A 19,183-nucleotide genomic window follows, 5' to 3' on the forward strand; every position below is an offset into this window, starting at 1 on the left:
AGCAATGGGCAGCTAAGATTAAACAGGTCTTTCTGAATGGGGCATAGAAAATAGGAACCTAATTGTTCTAGTTTTATGATGCTGTGTACACAAATTGAAATTTCAAACAGTCAGCCAAGGGGATAATATATGATTGTTTCTGAATAATAATAATAATACGAACAAATTATTATATAACTATTACTGAAAAACTGGGTAGTTTGTTTATAACACAGTTAATCACACAAAAATCTAACAAAAATCAAAAATGAAATATTTATTACAGCATTTGTGACTGAACACCTTTTAAACATTACGTCACAGTCCTCATACAAGTATTTAATGTATTTTTGACAAAGCTTAAGGGAGACGGCATCTTATCTAGTGAGGAACACGTGCTGAAAAAGGAAGGAATTCATGGACATACAATATCAATGCCACAGCAGATCTGAAACTAGCAAAAACATTCTTTTTCAATTGAGGTAAACACATTGAATATCTAACATGAAACAATTAATAGACTGAACTCTGTACGAAGTTTTGTTACAATACTCTCTCAGCTTTCCCACCCCCCCCAAAAGCATTGAGTTCATAATTTAAGTTTTGTTTTGTATTTTTTTTCTTTTTTTTCTTTTTTTGTTGTTTTTTTCCACCTTTTTTGTTTTAGGTTTTTTGGTGCATCAACCATCAATTGCTTCTCCAGCGCCATAGAATCAACTATTGTGTCAGTATTGTCCTTATTGGCAAGTAATGTTGATCCGTAGACAAAGAAGCGCTGTGGGATGTTGCTTTTCCACTATTTAAGCTTCCTTCAATAGGCTCTTACAAATGAGAGTCCAGGATACAAAAAAAATAAAATAATAATAATATTAAAATAAAAATGTATAAAACCAACACAATCCAGTGCTTGGGCAATTCAAACTAAGATTTTTTTTCCGTTAAAACCTACAGGGCAACATTCATTCATGAACCAAAAGAGAGAGAAAAAAAGAGGGGCATGACATAATGTTCAGACTGAATCTTCTGGAGAGATCCGGTGTCATTTAGCAGCCTTTTCCCCGTCATGCCCTGCTCTTATGGGGGGACAGGACCTGATTGCCCTCTGTCGTTTGGAGCCTTTTTTGTGTGTGTGTTTTTTTAGATGTTCCATCTTCTTGTTTATTTTTTTCTCTTATAGTGCTGTGCTGCCAGGACAGTTTCTCCTCCAGGTTGGAGCACACACAGTGTGAGAGAGAGAAAGGGTTAACCTTTAATTCTAGAACTAGCTCAGGAAAACATAAATCGTGTGTTCAACGAAAAAAATGCACAAAGTTTTAACTTAGTTATCTATACTTTTTATACTACAGTAGTTATAACTCTTGGAGTCTTTTTGACATTTTTTTTTCTTCTTCCAGAGTGAAGTTTTATTTTAGGAGCGTTGGAGCGCGTCACATGAAAGTGTATACTGAACATGTTTATGAAAGTGTGCGTGAGAGGGCGAGAGTGTGTCTGTTTTTTCTTGAGTGTGTGTGTGTGTGTCTGTGTGTGTGCATGCGTGTGCATTTGTCCATTCCTTTGCACACGTGTACGTCAATCAACGTCCTCCGTTGATCTTTTACCAAAAGCTCAAGACGTTACAAAGTGTTCTTGCCAGCTTGGTCCTCCGTTTGGATGAAAGTAACAAAATTGACAAGTCTTTAAAAAAAAATCATCACAGCTCATCTGGAATTCTGTTTCTTTAGTGTTTTAGTGTCTAATTCTGGTCAAAAGGGTTGGTTTTTCATTCTTGAAAAATAGTCTCAAAATAGCATTTTATTGTGTTGGGTTGCTGTTTGTTTATTTTTTTCCTCTTTTCTCATAGTAGCTGCTGTTGTCATCTTGGTAGCAAAAAAGTTCCCTTATAACTATTGGGCATGGATGTCCAGGCCTTGTCCTCCAGTACTGTTGTCAATAGAAGTCAGCAAGGGGGGGCTCTGCGCAGACATGGTCATTCCTGGGTGCGGGGAGGGTCCTCCGTGCATCAGCATGGCGGGGTGGGGGTGGGCGTGGTGGTGGTGGTGGTGTTGGTGGGGGTGTCCGGACAGGTACGGGTGGAGGGGGGGTCCATGTCGGAGCTGCGAGGGGTGAGGGGACATCTGATGAGGAGGGGTGTAACTAGGCGGGGCCATGCTCATGCCCATAGGACCGCTCTGAGGTACGTACTCCCCTGGCATGCCTGGCAGACCTGAGCGAGAGAGAGAGAGAGAGAGAAAGAAAGAGAGTGAAAAATAGAGAAAAAGTCAGCTATATGGCAGCATTCACACAGTACAATATGGTAAAGCAGTTTCTCCCTGCATGGTCCTTTCTCCATAAACACTGTCTCAATTCAATTTAGTTGCTGTACAGCTTGACCAATGAAGGTTTTATGACACGATCCCATTGACTCCAGCGCTTTTTTGTTTCTGCATGTCAAAGAGAGTCATTATTGCGCCGGACTATTTTCGGCGTTGGTGAGTGGTTTACAATGCCCAATAGTGTTGTGGTCAGTTTCTCAGGTTGGAAAGCGATCCTCCGCCATCCACAGACACTGCAAGTCCTGGAAGACGTGAGGAAAACCCACCAGCCATATTGATGTGGAGAAGCGTTAATACTTTTACAAGCGGAACAGTCAATTCCCTTGCTGAATTTAGTGACAAACTGAATAGGCGTTTTCTCATGGGGATGGTGCCTCTTTGTGAACATATTTGATTTAGAATCCCTTAAAGAAGTTATTAAATAATTTAGCGCTCAGTTAACTATCACAACACGCCAGTCTAAGAATACCGTTCAAAGCTTGTTTTTTCTTTTCTTTTCTACCCCTCAATAAGAAGTACTTTTAACCAAAACAAAGTGCTGCTCTTAGATGTGAGGCAGTATGGATCTTTTTTTTTCTTTTTTTGCAGAGTATAATGACGACAGCAGCTAAAGCACAGAGACGGCAGGAGACAGCAGCGAGATGGAGAGTGAGGGAGATAAAAGGAAAGAGAGAGGGGGGAAGAGAAATGGAGAGACAGAGAAAAGAGGGAGAGGAATATGCTGATGATGCTCTGCTGATTTATACTTGTTTGTGTGCCATGTATTGCACTGAAAATAGCTGATCTACAAGCTCACAGCGCGTCACAGCGCCTCGCCTTTTGAGCTTGTAGATCTGCTATTTTCAGTGTGCGACACTGGCACACAACCCAAGTATAATCATCCTTTTAAGATGGAGGCTATAGAACCCCTGTTCATATGTGCCGAGCTGGTTGGCATCTCTCAGACTGTGACAGAAGACAGTGCTGGCTCAGCAGTGCCACCGTTGGGCTCTTCTGGGGCAGGGGGCTGTTTGTTGTAAAGCACGGAAAGTGTGTTTTTGTGTGTGTGTGTGTGTGTGTGTGTGTGTGTGTGTGTGTGTGTGTGTGTGTGTGTGTGTGTGTGTGTGTGTGTGTGTGTGTGTGTGTGTGTGGGGGGGGGGGGCTTGGATGTGGGGGTGCTCCTGGAGCCTGGGACTGGAGTATGGGAACATGCCTGGTCCAGAGGCCTGGACCCTGGGGAGAGGTAGGGGAGTGCAGGGGTCCTGCTGGAGCCAGGGGGCCTGGGGTCTGGGTTTGGGTCTGCCTGGGCCGGCCCGCTTTGTAATGTGAACCCCTGGGGGATTAGACGCTGTGAGGAGGAGGGGAGAGGTCGCTGCAAGGTCACTAGGCATGCTCACTCTCTGCATTCCTCCACCTTAGAACACCGCAATTAAGAAATTACACTGGAGGGCCCCGGTGAAGGGGAAGAGGAGGAGGAGTAGAGAGAGGAGAAAGGGGGGAAAAGGGACAGTGGCGGCCGAGATTAATGACCAATCTCATTGGCTGAAAGCTGTGCCATTTTCTAATACTCAAACCCCGTCCACGTCAGTTCATTTGAAATGCACGTGTTTGTCAGGGCAGGTCTCTTAAAACCCCACTATCGGGGTCATAAAATGAATAAATCATTCCGGGTGTTGGGGTATGAGGGGTGCCCTCACCTCCATATAACCTGGAGCAGCTCCTGTTAAAAGGCCCAGCAGATGTTTTTGACACTGTAAGCTGGTAATCTCCACTCTTGTAAGCTGCAGTCATTCCATTAAGTAGATCTGAGACCCCCCCCTCTCTGCTTTATTAACAGGAGTGGTAAAACCATCTGAAGACAATAACTTGGGACTGACTAGGCTTCTCTCTCTCTCTCTCTCTCTCTCTCTCTCTCTCTCTCTCTCTCTCTCTCTCTCTCTCTCTTGCTCATTCTCTCTCTCTCTCTCTCTCTCTCTCTCTCTCTCTCTCTCTCTCTCTCTCTCTCTCTCTCTCTCTCTCTCTCTCTCTCTCTCTCTCTCTCTCTCTCTCTCGCCCCCCCCCCTCCTCTCTCTGCATGCCTGCCTGGCTATTCTCTTCAGTTATGGCACAGCAGTCCTGCTCAATGGCTGGTCATAATTAAGTACCAAATATACCATATTGTGTGGCTGCGTAATCAAATCAAGAGAGGATAATATTCCTCTGTATTAAGCTATTAATGTAATTGGTCATGAAGCGTAAAGTATGTTATGTAATTAAATAGTCTCAAAATTATATAGCCCTATATTAAGAATTAGCCAACCTGAGCAAATGTTGTCTCTGTGTGGCTGTTTTAGGGAACATTGCTTCCTGCTTTTCCTTTTTTCCTGGTGCCATTAGCAAAGACAGGAGGGGATGAGAGAGAGAGAGAGAGAGAGAGAGAGAGAGAGAGAATAGAATAGAGGGGTGAAATGGTCTCTGTCGGCAGAATCGCCGCAGTGACCCTTTGGAAAATCCAGTCCACATTTACATATAAAGGGTTCTTTTAATCAAGGTAAGTGTTATTATATTGTGCCTCATTGGGCAAAGGAGTTTAGGTCTTAAATAAAATCTCTTCTGTCCTGCTGCCTTCGGGATGTGATATGTCTTGATTTTTCAAATGTCAGCACTGTGGCACTAGCGGGCGGTGGAATGGCCGGCTTAATCAGACCACTGCCATTTAGCTGCACAGGGACTGTATGTGTGCATGAGAGGGAGACAGTATCTCTCTCTCTCTCTCTCTCTCTGTGTGTGTGTGTGTGTGTGTGTGTGTGTGTGTGTGTGTGTGTGTGTGTGTGTGTGTGTGTGTGTGTGTGTGTGTGTGTGTGTGTGTGTGTGTGATCCTTTCCTTTTATATGCAGCCATGCTTAATGTCTACAGCGCATTAAATTTATCTCACTGTCTCCCTGCTCTTGTCTGTGTGTCTCATGTCAGGCTAGTCACTGGCCCCGGCCCCCCCTTAAATCGTCTCCCCTCCAGTAAAAAATAATCAAAACACACAGCACCCTCAGCCCCCACCCAACCCCCCATCCCCTATTTCTCCCTTTACACAGCATAACACCCCCCCCCCCCCCCCCCCCACCCTCAACACAGCCTCCAGTGAGGGATCGGTCATGTCACCCACGGCCCGTATATCTCACCCAGGGACCGTAATGTACTGCGGTGTTCCCGTCTTTGCATATAAGATAATTTGGGCATCAATCCTTCCCCAGACAGATTTATGTCACTCGGAGGACAGTTTCACTTCTCCTTCTTTATCGCTTCACTGGAGCCTGCTTAATTTCTCCCCGTCAGCCCCTTTCCCCCGGAGATGTTATTTTTTCCCTAAATGTCCAACATTTGCATTGGCTGTCGGAGATGGGGAGAGCGATGGCGCTGTTGTGATAAATAAATTTGCGCGCGCGCCATGCCAGGTCGCTTCGTCCCCTCCTCCTTCTTCTGTTGTCATCGCTGTTGTCTGGCGCCACAAGTCGGCCCCTCTCTTCCAGGACCGCCGGGAGAAGAAGAAGGCCCCACAACTTTGACGGCTCCCACTATTCCCAAGTCTTCAATTCATTCTGGGCTACTGCCCCCCTCCCTTAAAACATTACGGTGAAATGGCCCTGCATGCTAGGAGATAGTTGTTGCTGTCAACTGGGGGCTGGGGGTGGTGCTGTAAAATTATGGCCATGGCCAGGAGGGGTGGTTGTGGTGAAGTGAGAGGGTACAAAAAAATCCCACAAGCCCCCAAGTATGAAGAAACCAAGGAAAAGAGCCCAGTACTTACTTCCCCCTTTTTCTTTGCGTTTTGCTTTACAAGATGGAGGTTACATGTAGTGCCATTGCCCATCCATGCCCATATTCATCCCCATTCCACTCATAGGCCCTAGAAAGAGGAGATAAATGCCAGAAAAGGGTCAGCAGGAGGTTTGAATCACAAAGGGAGGTCAGAAGAGACCCACGGACGGAGAGATGGTGAGGTTAGTAAGGTTTAGGTGGAAAACGATGAGGGCGGGAGAAGAAGTTGCAGTGACGTGTTTATTTGACACTACAGCGCCCTGCAAATTCCCTGTGTTGTTAGAGAAAGATTCATGGGTACATTTTTGTTTGATGGGTTAGAGGACAGACAAGCAAGGCAGGCAGCAGACAGGGGAGGCAGTCTGGATGCAGGGCGGCGGGGGTCTAGTGAGGGGTAATGGTATCGTCGTGGTGTGACGTTGGTTAGTATTGGGTTTATGATGCTGTCATGTAGACCTATTCAGTGCTGAGATGACTCAATCTCATGCAACAAACGTGGGGGATCAGTGTCAATGTCGTGGCAGTAGTTCTAACTCAGGGTAACACTGGTGACTGGTATAGCAGGCATGACGGCAGGAGGAGGGAGAGAGACAGAGGAGGTAAGGAGAGACGGAACGGCTTACCAGCTGGCCGGATCCCCATATGTTGCTGGCCGTCCAGCACGAAGCTGCCCATCGGCTGGCCCTCCGGACTGTACGCTGCTCCTTGGCTCACTGAAGGATCAAGAAGAAAGCCTGATTGTAGTCAAAACGTGGACACAAAAGGAGGGGGAGAAGAAGAGAAGACATACCAGACAATCAGCAATTGTCCCAGCTCCAGCCCAAACATACTGTAAGACATTGTGCTCATGTTTATGGACCGCAATGACTGACGCGCGCGGCATGCAAGCACGCGTACAGTATGTACTTGCACTGAGGCACACACGCACGCACACATACACACACACACAGACAGACAGGCAGTGTCACTCAAAGTCACACTCACATCCATTCGTTGCATTAGAGAACAGAGGAGGTGCATTGTTCTCTGAACGAGAAAAGAAAAGCATGCAGTTTGACAGGAAGAGAGGAATCTCTGCCAAGGCCAGCAATTCCCTAACCAACACTCAAATCAGCAGTCATGTCATCAGATCATCTTAGAATCAAGATACAATAATCCATGCTATAGATTATGTTACCACTGATAATGTAGACAGTAACCAAAAAGGGCTAAATCACTGACTGTTATGTGTGATTTACTTAAGTGGTATCAGTGGGAGATCCATTCATAATTACACTGTATCTACAGTATAAATCAATTAGTTTAATTGTATCTTGTACTGTCTATTATTAGTGGCACTGAAGTAACTAATGCTCTTTGGTGTCTGTTAGTAAACAGCATATTCCAGGACCAGAACAGTATAATCCTGGGTAATCTGTAAAGCTTGAAGATTAGGAGAAGCTGTTAGTCACGCTGTCTTTGGAAAGATTGCTGATTGCCACACATTTTTGGAGGCCTATTCGCTCAATTATTATCACACACAAGAGCACAATAAATGTAGCATGTTTTACCCACATTTGGGAGCACATCTCATTTCAGTAATTGCTTAACTTCATTTGCACAATCTCCACCCCAGTTTGTAGGGACTTTCTAGAGACTGAGCTTGCTAATCAACAAAAAAGGCTTTTCCCTCTCCGAGACAAATGACTTGGCTTCTTTTTAGTAATGCCATAGTCAATGCAGCTTAGGGTAGCTACATAAATTCCACAGGATTCTTTGCTCGATTGCAGAGTGGCATGTTTACGAGTCAATGTTTCAGTGCTTTTTTGTCATCTGACCACCACAGATATGGAAAATCAATGCGTTATCAATTTACAATATGAAGCTTTCCATAATCCGTTTCAAAGGAATGGAAATCTGTCCCTGCGTAAGCTTCAAGTCCGAACATCAGAGATCAATGAACTCATATAAAACTAATTTTCCCTCCTGAGGGTATTTTTCATGACCTGAAATAAATTGTTGCTGTTGAACTGAATTCATGACGTACACAAAGGCATTGTGAGTTGAGTAGGGACCTTGAAATCTAAAATGTACTGAATGACTACTGAACATCAGAATTCAGAGTGATGCTTGAGGGAATAGAAAGATCAGCAGCATGAACCCCTCCCGCGTCCCCCCTACCCCACCCCCACCCCAAAAAGAATAGAAAAGAAAATAAGATCCATGTATAGACAGCCAAAAAAAAAAAGAAGAAAAGAAAAACACAAGAGACATAACTCATGAATTGCTGCTAGCATTTCTGGTGCTCCTCTTGTGCCCAATTAGCAATTCACAGAGAGAGTGCTAATGTACCTCTCTCTCCACTTAGATTGGGAAATCTCCAATTAGAGTCAATCAGCGAACGGCTCGCACCGCCGCCAAGCGCATCCCATTGAGAAAATGGGAATGGGGAAGATGAGAGTGTGATGAAAAGAGGGAGGGGAGAGGATGGCTGGGTGGAGTTTTCTTTTTTTCTCTCTCTCTCTCTCTCTCATTTGTCTGGATGTAGGATACTCCCTTTAAAAATTCGGGCTCCAGGCATGATATGTATTCCAGGAATGGATTAAGAAAGAGTGTTGGCACCCTGGGAAAAAAGGGAGAAATGGTGTATTCTACCGTATGTGGGACGGGTTGTTATTTCTTATTTTTTTTACCTGCTCGATTTGATTGGTCAATCATGGGCTGTACTATTCTTCTCCTGGCGTTAATGAACCTGGCAGAGAGGAAGAAGAGAGAGAAAGAGATAGAGGGGGAAAGAGAGAGAAAAAAAAACGTTAAATCACCGGGCATTCACACACAGAAGGATTCATCACAAGCCACCACAAAGACAAAACAGTTTTGCATGACTTAATGGCAACATTAGCTCCCGGGTCCTTGAGAGAGAGGCGCTCACAACAAAACAGCAACAACAAAAGGGTGATTGTACGCGGACTTGGGAACCCGGCGAGGGATACTTTTAATGTTCCTTATGATCTATTCTCCCCTTGTTTAATAAAGCTTTTGATTACGTTCGGTTGCTATGGGCACCGGGGAGACATTCCTCAAGTATTAAGTGCAGTGTGAGTACAGCAAAGGAGCACATCTCTATCCCTCTCTCAATTTTGCTACCTCGCTCTCTCTTTCCATCATTCTCTCTCTCAAACTCACTCAAATGCTAAAGCACACACACACACACACACACACACACACACACACACACACACACACACACACACACACACACACACACACACACACACACACACACACACACACACACACACACACACCAGGCTCACACATACTGTAGTCTACTGACCCGGTGTCCCCTCAGCAAACAGTGCTATTTCTAGAGAGTCGTTGCTCATTAGAATTTTAAAATAAGTTTTAAGTTAGCGAGGTGCAGGATACAAATGGCTCCTTTCATTACCACCCCCCACACACACACATACCCCCAAACCCCCTCGCTGAGACCCCCACTCTAGCTTCATTGTAGGGGGTTATGCTCCCCTTCCAGCTGTCTAGAAATGAGGACCAGGCATGGCCACTCTGCGCTTTCACAAGGTATTGTTATGTCAGCGAGCCCATCAATTAGGCTGTCTGAAGTTTTATCACCGCCACGGCGGCGAATAAGTGCAGTTCCACAAAGCCTCCCCAGCCGGCCTCGCTCCTGCGGCTTTTCCACTGTAGAGCCCGGAGGTCATCTGGAGGTGACTGCCAGCCAGGGGCAACCTTTGTAACTTGGAATGGGACGCCCAGGGCCGTGTCAAATACAAGCTGGCAACTTTGGCCAAGCAAGCTCTCTTCACCTATTTCTTTGTTTATTCCATGTTTGTCTCTTCCTTACCACATTTCCTGGTCTCTGTCTATCTCTTCCTCTCCCTTTAGCTCTTGTGCTCTCTCTCTCTCTCTCTCTTTCTCTCCTGTCTCTCACATACTAAAAAGGCAGTGAGGAGTTTGCACTACAGGTACCCACATATGGTTAATATTAGAGGGTGGTTTCAAATCATGGTGGGGGCTATCCTGAATGGAGCCCAGTGCTCGTTCCATACTTTAAAAAAAGAGAGAGAGAGGGAGAGAGAGAAGAAAAAAAGAGCCCCACCATGCGTATTCTCCTAACACACGGGGCACGGCACCATCGGTACGGCTCGAGGACCGGTCATTAGAACGAAGGGAGGGCTGGAACCAATTTGGGCTCCTAATCCCCCATGAAGACCCGATACCTGCCCTTACCTTCTCCAATGAACTTAAACGGCTGTAATCTGCCCCGCTCAAAGTGACATGGTTAAATGTACAAAATGCACGGCTGGGAAAAGAGAGAGGATCGGCGCTCATTTGCCAGGGGGCATCCAGAGTGCAGGTATACGCAGGGGCGCCACGGGCCCCCGAGAGCCAAAGATGAAACGCATCCATATGAGAGAGAGAGATGGAGTGGGTTTGAGACATTGATGTGTGCCATGTGATTGCGTTGATGGTGTGTGTACTGGCCTGTTGTGTCAGTGTCATGCTGTACTGAGAGCCAAATTCCACCAGTTGTTACGGTGTGGTTGTTAAGCTAATCTGAACTGACAACGAGAAGGAGAGACAGACAGACAAATGGGACATACACAGACAGAGGTTGAGTATAGTCGGATATCAGATAAGTGCATGAGTTAGGATTTCTCAAAGCAAAGAGGATCACATTTTCCTAACATTGAAGGTAGTCTTCAGGTTCTTTTTCTTTTATTGACGAGAAAAGGAGAGAGCATCCTTACTCATCAGCAGTGTCAGAAATGCCTGCGGTGCTCAGGAGAGAGAGAAAGAGAGAGAGCTGCTTGCTGCATCAAAACCAGCTGAGCAAGTAAACAGTAAGACATTCCTGCTATCACGCTCACTGGGCCAGCTTTAAAGTACAAGGCCTGCCTGCCAAAATATATGTCCTGCGTTTTTTCCACCCTAGACGAACAGAGGAGCTCAAAATCACAACCACGTGCTTTCTTACCTATTCTGGGACGAAACCATAAACACGTAATATTAGGAACGTTCTACCCAGGTGCTAAATTTGCCCATTCGGTTTCCAGTGACTTCAGAGGAAATCTGCTGTGTATTGAAGAATATCCAGTAAAAAGGGGGTGGGGTGGGGCTGTTTCTATTTCAGATTTATTTTTTATTTGTTTTCCCTAAATGTGACTTTGAAAACAATGTCACACCGAAAAAAAACTATGTCTACTGTTTTCGTTTCTCCCTACAACTTATAGGAAATGTATGCCATAAAGTACAAACGAAAATGTTTTCCTACACTAGGGCATGTTGTTGTTGCCGAAATAATGAATATGAAAAACAGCTCCATAGAGAAACAGACAAACATATGGATGTTCAAATATTTTCCCCACAAACACTTGTCAACACTCCCTGCTCGGCGCCGCACGCAAACACATGTGCGCATGCGGGCATCGGAACATGTGCGTGCGCGCACACACACGTTTTTATTCTCTTCAGCATGTTACCACAGTAACGGTGTGGCGGGCAGTGAGCTCAGTGCAGGGAGGGGGTCTGACCGAGGGCCCCACTCGCGCCCCCTGAGCGCCTTTTATCAGTCTGAGCAAAGCCAATTGAGATTATCAGAGCCTGGCCTGATAACACTGTTTTCTCTCCTCCCATGAGCTGCTAATGGTGTGTGCTTAGAACAACACAAAGCAAGAATCCTCCCAGAGATGGAGACCAGACCAACAAGGATGGACAGATAGATGGGAGGGATGGATGGATGAGAGGGTGGGTTGGTTGGATGGATGGATGGATGGATGGATGGATGGTTGGTCAAATGCATGCATATATGGGACAGTGGGCTGGATGGAAGAATCTGTATTGGGGGGGTTGCAAGGCAAGGCCCTGGGACAGAAACGGGTAGACCACAGGGAGTCAGAATTCCCAACCGCTTGCTAAAGCATACATGCGTAAATCCACACATCCACACCATGGACACGACCACAGTCACCACCAGTGTGTCCGTAGGCTAACCAGAACACAGGAGGCTCACAGGGGACACTGGCTTAAAAACCTCCAACCCCAAGCCTACGTTTTATTATCTACATCTGGTGGTCTACCTTATTATGGCCTGCCTCTGCTCAGTGTTAGAGCACAGTAACATACACGCATGTACACACACGCACACGCACACACACACACACACACACACACACACACACACACACACACACACACACACACACACACACACACACACACACACACACACACACACACACACACACACACACACACACACACACACACACACAGTACCTCTCAGCATGGGAACTCCATGCTGTCTTCAAACAAATAATTAAAGGCAAGGTTAGGGGGTCGCATGGAGGTCATTCCTCTGGATACGGCACAGAATGTGTACATTACCCTGGGAGAGAGAGACAGGGGTGGAGGGGGCAGGGGGTGACCGCTGTTTAATTTGGGCAACCAAGACACAAATACATTTTTCTCAAAGGCTTTTTCAAGGCCCATACTGAAAACAATCCTTTTTTTTGTGGCTTAGGCTATTCTAGCTATGTGTGTGTGTGTGTGTGTGTGTGTGTGTGTGTGTGTGTGTGTGTGTGTGTGTGTGTGTGTGTGTGTGTGTGTGTGTGTGTGTGTGTGTGTGTGTGTGTGTGTGTGTGTGTGTGTGTGTGTGTGTGTGTGTGTGTGTGTGTGTGTGTGTGTGTGTGTGTGTGTGTGTGTGTGTGTGTGTTGATGGGGGCTGAGTTTTGCATGCACATGTCAGTACATTATCCACACTATAGAATCAATGATTGCACTTTCATTCACTCCTAGTTATATGACCTGAAATGGCATACTGTATGTTGGGGTATGCTCATGCACATGTGACGGTGCAGCCGTATGCCTCCATAGAAACGCTCACCGAAACACTCCCGTAAAAGTGGGAAGGGGTAGTATATTTACAAGAGCTCTGCACTGTAAAATCCTCCTCAGTGTTGCTTTATCCGTTTGTAAGAGAGTGTACAACTCTCAGGGTAAACTGGCACTCAGGGTTTTACAGTGTGGGTGGCGTTGCTGTACAGGACAGAGGCCAATAACAGATGAATGATGGAGCCATGACGGTGGGAGTCCACTTGACACAAGGTCTCCACTAGGCTGGAATCAACACTCCACTAATATCTGTCCAATCGCATATGAGACAGACTGCACCCAGGTGCAGGTGTTAAATACCCTGGCTAGCATGCTATACTATAATCTGTCAGACAGACAGATACAAACATATGAACAGACTACAACTGTTCCCATAGCACAATAATCTATTCATTGGTCTGTTTGGTCTTAGTCGACAAAGACTTTGTTTGTTGATTAGTAGTTTTTCATGCTTTTTCTGTGATAAATGAATTATTTCTCTTGTAAACCCCTTAATTCTACCAGTCTATAATAGGCCAATAACCAGTAGCCATTGTGAAATGAACATTAGAACGTTCACTTAATCTCAACCTCACCAACCTGAAAAGGCTAGTCTCTACATGATTGCAAAAATTAACTCATTGATTTGTCGACAAATTCCTATGGCTAATGGTCGACTAAAAGACACTACTGGTTCACCTTCATGACACTATTTGTCTGGATATTCTGTTTATAACATATTTCATACTGAAACAAAGTCCTCTCATATTGACAGACACAGAGATATAATACATTTGTATTGGGAATCACTGCAAACCAGTCCGTCTGACTCTGGGCTTCTCTCTATTCTTGTCTTTCCCCCCCTACCTTCTTCTCAATCTGTCAGAAAGACCTTGTTTCTGGTTAACTGACTCGCAGCCACACCTGGTAACTCGCTCCTGTTGTCAGCATTCCTTCCCTGAGAAATCCTCATGCCAAACCACCCTAGCCTGGAGCACAGCCAAGAGAGAGAGAGAGAGAAAGAGAGCCTCTCTCTCGCTAGGTCGGCTGGCCAATCACGACGGAGAGCTGAGGGAGCCCAGCCAATCAGGAGTGGGGTCACTTGTTTGACGAGTTTGTGATGAAAGAGAGGAAACGGAGCCAGAGTCAGAGAAAGACAGAGAGACATACTAAACATGTCTAAGAAAAAAAAATGGCTGGACTGCATAGAATCCAGCCATGCAAAGAAGGGAGGAGATTTTGAAATTGTGACACAGAAATGGCAGTTCACTGCCTTCATATAGCTAGCCTGATCGTACCCATGTTCGAGCTCCCCTGTGTTAGAGTGGTGGGCAGCGAACGAGACAAGAGTTTCCGTTTGTCGGTCAAATTCCTGGGCCCCTTGCCTGACTTTGTAAGGAAGATTAGATGCAACACAATCTGAACTGGAACGTGCTGAACTCAATCCCGGATCATTGTTTGCCAACATGAATGTCCTCTGGTTCCCATTAAAGCTCATTGGTTCCATACTTCCGGCCTCAGACAGACATAAAGATTCTGAACTCCGAGCGATTGAGTCACTCCCTCGCTAGAATCAAAGGAGGAAGGCTTCAGTTTGATCCCCTCCAAAAAAAAAAGAAAAGACGGAGGCCATGGAGGGAAAGAAAAAAAATCAGCTGTCCTTTGACCAGGAAGTGGATGCAGATTAACCCGACGAGGTGGGTGTGTTTAGCAAAAGCAAACACTTCCTAATTACAGGTCCAGTCAGACGGATGGCGGGGCCAAGCTCGGGCCTTCTGAACCTTCCCAACGCTCTGATAATCTATTGTTGGTGTCAACAACACTGATGGAATCAGTTCACGTTGGCCCGAACAGGCCCCCCTTGCAACAGTTTACAGCCTGCCACCAGACTGAACCTGGCGTATCTGTGGATTTATCATAAACTATCACAAAGGAGCTTTTCACAAGCTGTTCCTCCTCAAGGATGGAGGAAAGAGGGGATGGGGAAGGAGGGAGGAGATGGGAGGGGGGGGGGAGAACGGGGAGGAGCGTGGAAGCGTCGTCTAGCTATTCCTATCAGAGTTCCCCTCATGCTCTCTCTCTCTCTCTCGCTCTCTCTTTCTCTCTTTTCTTCTTCTCTAAGTTAAAACAGGAGTCAAGAGACATAAGCCGTGTGAGCATTACCTCACCCCCGTGTTTGATTTAGTGCAGATGTGAAACACAGCAAAGCTCAGGATGGTTTTTTTCTTCTTCTTCTTCTACACGAACGTCAGAGAGGGCCCACATTTAAGGGCAGCCACTGTGTTTACATAGTTCTACCTCTGTCTCTCTCTCTCTCTTTCCCTCTTTCTCAGTTGCTTTCTCTCTCTTGTGCGCACACACGTACTCATTCTCCCTCTGTCGCTCACTCTCTCTCTCTCTTTTGCTCTCTCTCTCTCTCTCACTGTCTCCCCTTCTTTTGTCTGCCTCTCAAGGGGAAATGTTTCACCTCTCCTCCCTGGACTTTCACTGACCTGTTTTTCTTTCTCTTTTTATTGCACCACTCATTGCCCTTTTGTGACACCCCCACCCCCACCCACCCATATGAGCAAAATTTGCATTGCTCCGCCACTCTCGCTGTGGAAGTCGTTCCTCTTCGAAACCCGTGGAGTGCACGAGTCATTAAGACTCAAGTGGAAAATCAGACAAAGAATTATATATTTGTGTTTCAAACTGACGTGATTTAACGAGCAGCTAATTAAAATAAATCAATAGCACTGCGGCATGCTCTCTGCTTCACTCTCACTCTCTCTTTTTCTCCTTCTCTCACTGATTCCCTGTCAGTTCCTGAGTGATGGAACATCACAGGTTGGAATACTACCCTAACATTTAAAAGCATGCCTCCACTATTTCTCAAGATGAATCAGGGAGACCTCTCACTTTATGACAAACCAGTCTGAACTGTACTACACGTCGTTTGATGGAAACAAAATCCGCGAATGCCTCCCCTTTGTTACTTACATGCTATGCATGTTATGTACACAATTACATATACTATTTGCTTGTCCACAAATGCTAAATATGGTATTTAGATTGTTTTGTAGACAGATGCTATGTGTGATTTGTAGCACTTAATTGCTTTCTTTGCATTCTATTTACTTACTACCATTTACCCTGTCGTATGTTGACTAGGGTTCATGGAACTCACTCTGATCTTGCACTTTGTAAGCCGCTAAGTCGATAAGAGTGTCTGCTAAATGCCTAACTTGTAAATTGTGAATGTCTGTATATTCACCCTGTCATCTACAACAACCCCCCCCCCCCCCTACCCTCCAACGATCATGCAGTGGAGGGTTGTCACCCCTGGGGCCTGCAGGCCAGCGGCCTGACCCCTGCATGGCGGGCTGGTCGGCCCCAGCTGCCGACTGCTCGTCAAACACCTCCAGAGCATCGTTGGGCCAGGAAGACCGTGCTTGTTGCCCCCTTTGATCCGACAGAACAGCAGCTGCTGCTCCAACGAAGAGCAGCACTTTGTTCCTCTCCTCTCCGCATCACGCTGTCCTACGGCACAAAACCGCCGAATCCGCTGGACTCAAGACGAGAGAGAGGAAGAGGGCGGGGGGGCGGGGGGCGGGGGGGGGCCTCGCCCGTTTTATTTTTCTCCTTCCTTCTTCCCCGCAAAACATCAACAAGCTCTGACAACGGCAGCGGGGGGTTTTTCTTGGCCCCGACAGAGAGCTCTCAGGCATCTCGTCTTTGACTCGCTCTCCTTTTTTAAGAGACATGATAGTTATTGTTCAAATCAGCCAGGGTGAATGGAATGGACTGCGGCCAAGCCTGCCCCAGGCGTCAACACACCTGTATGAAAGAGGCCTTATTGTAGCAACCCCGGCAAAGCCAACCTGCACTAGCTCTACCAGTTTTCTGATGTCAAGAGGGAGGGTGGAATTTATCTCCCTCTCTCACTGTCTCTCTCTCTCTCTCTCTCTCTCTCTCTCTCTCTCTCTCTCTCTCTCTCTCTCTCTCTCTCTCTCTCAGACAGCACCCTAATCTTTCACCTCATTAATCCCTGTTTCTTCTCTGCGCTGGCACCTATGCTCTGGAATGTTTTCACTAATGCTATTATTTTTTTGATTATCAGCAGGAGACGGGGTCGGATTAAGGAAGGTGTTGGTCTATATCCCCTTGTTAGCAAAAGCCCCTCTTATCTCTCTCTCTCTCTCTCTCTCTCTCTCTCTCTCTCTCTCTCTCTCTCTCTCCCTCTCTCTCTCTCTCTCCCTCTTGCCTTCTGAAAGACAACTCCTTATTAAACGTGCATGATAGGTGCACAAAATATGCTCCAACCCCCTCCCCACATCCTGGGCACCGTGGGACAGCTGTGTTTTTGCCTTGTTTGAAGTGTGTCTGAAAACATCCAGTGCATGTCAATATTATCCTCTGTCAAAGCTGCGGTACATGGTGAATGACAGAGGTCGTCGTCAAGTGCTGGAAGGTACAGCATTCCTTAAAAGTCATGTTCGCACCTTTTAGGTGGGTGAGCGGCTCTGCTTTTATGCAAAGCCAGTGAGAAATAATACAGGTACATGCTGGCCCACTGGCTGGTGCACACATAGACACACACACACACACACACACACACACACACACACACACACACACACACACACACACACACACACACACACACACACACACACACACACACACACACACACACACACACACACACACACACACACACACTCAACACACCTTTTAGAATACAATGTGAGCCTAGACTTGCTCACCAGTCACCGTTTAACCCCTAAACCTAAAACTCAAAACACCTCAATGATCTGTCTTTATTGACGTGATGTGACCGAGAGACAGAATCCAGCACTATCGTGACTCCAGCCCAACCATCAGTCCCGCCGGAGATGAGTGCTGTACCGTAGGTGAGCTTGTGAGGTCACCAGCCCCCGTATTCTCACTTGTAAACACCGTAGAGTTCCTCCCACATTGCCCAGCATGCAATGTATAATACTCTCTGGGGAGGGCACGTATAATATCTGTTTCCTATCCACTCCTCACCTCCACTTTCAGGGTGATCTCTCTCTCTCTCTCTCTCTCTCTCTCTCTCTCTCTCTCTCTCTCTCTCTCTCTCTCTCTCTCTCCTCCTTTTATTCTGCTGTCTTCTCCTTTCCCCCGCTCTGTTCTTGGTAATCGAGTGAGATATCCCTCAACTCATCCCGTATTGTCAGATATCAGACAAGGGGGTGGCTTTGTGGATTACCAGGGGACGCTGATAATGACATGACGGAGGCATGATATTTCAAACAAAATCAAGTGTCAATTGACTGTATGGTCTAGGCAACGTGCGTGTCTGCAGCTAAGCAGGAAATAAGGCCAATCTATTTCCTTTGCCTCATATCAAACGTCTCTCTTCTCTCTCTCTCTCTCCTTCATGAGACTATAATGGGCTCAGCTCTCTTGCTGCTGAGAGAGAAGAGAGGGGCCTGCAGAGAGGGGGCTTCCATACTCCACACGCAACACACACTATATATGCTCGGATGCACTTGCACGCTCGCGTGCACACTGCACACACATAAACACACGTGCACACACACACACACACACACGCACGCACGCACGCACGCATAGTATGCACGCACGCACGCACGCATAGTATGCATACTTACACATACACATAGACATACACATACGCTCCTGAATCTCAAAAGCATTGGCAGGAGACAGAAAACAGAGCCAATGGGAGGGAGGAGAGGAGAGGGGAGGGAGGTGGAAAGGTGCCCCCATTTTACCCCCCCTCTCACCCCCTCTCTCCCCTTGCTTTTTTTATTCTCACACTCCCATGCTATTAACCATGAATTTAGGGCAGTGAAAATGCACAGCAGTTTGAGCAATTAAAAAGTGACACCTAAACCTGCCAGATCGACTGCCTGGGTTCCCCTAATGCCTGGGTTTAGACTCCCTGCTCTCATGCTTTTTAAGAGCCAGACTATTGGGGAATACGGGACTGGAGTGTGATTCTGTCTGTGTGTGTGTGTGTGTGTGTGTGTGTGTGTGTGTGTGTGTGTGTGTGTGTGTGTGTGTGTGTGCGTAATATGTGTGAGGAGGGGTATTCTCTCTCCCACTACAGCGTTCCACTGGGATGTCATCATCTTCTCATCATTGTCTCTGTGGGGTGCGAGTGCGCGTTTCCACGATGTGCGTTACCGTCATGTGTCTGGTGTGCTGGCGCTTGTGGAAGTGTGTGTGTGTGTGTGTGTGTGGAAGTGTGTGTGTGTGTG

General features: G+C 46.4%; 1 protein-coding gene across 1 annotated transcript in view; it reads right to left on the reverse strand.

Annotated features, from left to right (window-relative positions):
- Positions 1-241: 241 nt before the first annotated feature.
- LOC311035871 (homeobox protein Meis2-like) overlaps positions 242-19,183 on the reverse strand; it is a 71,006-nt gene continuing 52,064 nt past the window's right edge. The window contains exons 3-5 of the mRNA XM_084044336.1: positions 8,735-8,793; positions 6,686-6,796; positions 242-2,182 (exon numbers count right to left, since the gene is read on the reverse strand). Of these exons, the coding sequence (XP_083900462.1) occupies positions 1,863-2,182; positions 6,686-6,796; positions 8,735-8,759 (456 nt within the window). The 5' untranslated portion in view covers positions 8,760-8,793 and the 3' untranslated portion in view covers positions 242-1,862. The remainder of the gene's footprint in view (positions 2,183-6,685; positions 6,797-8,734; positions 8,794-19,183) is intronic.

This window comes from Gymnoscopelus microlampas, assembly GCF_963454915.1.
Source record: "Gymnoscopelus microlampas genome assembly, chromosome: 20".
NCBI classification, from domain to species: Eukaryota; Metazoa; Chordata; class Actinopteri; order Myctophiformes; family Myctophidae; genus Gymnoscopelus; species Gymnoscopelus microlampas.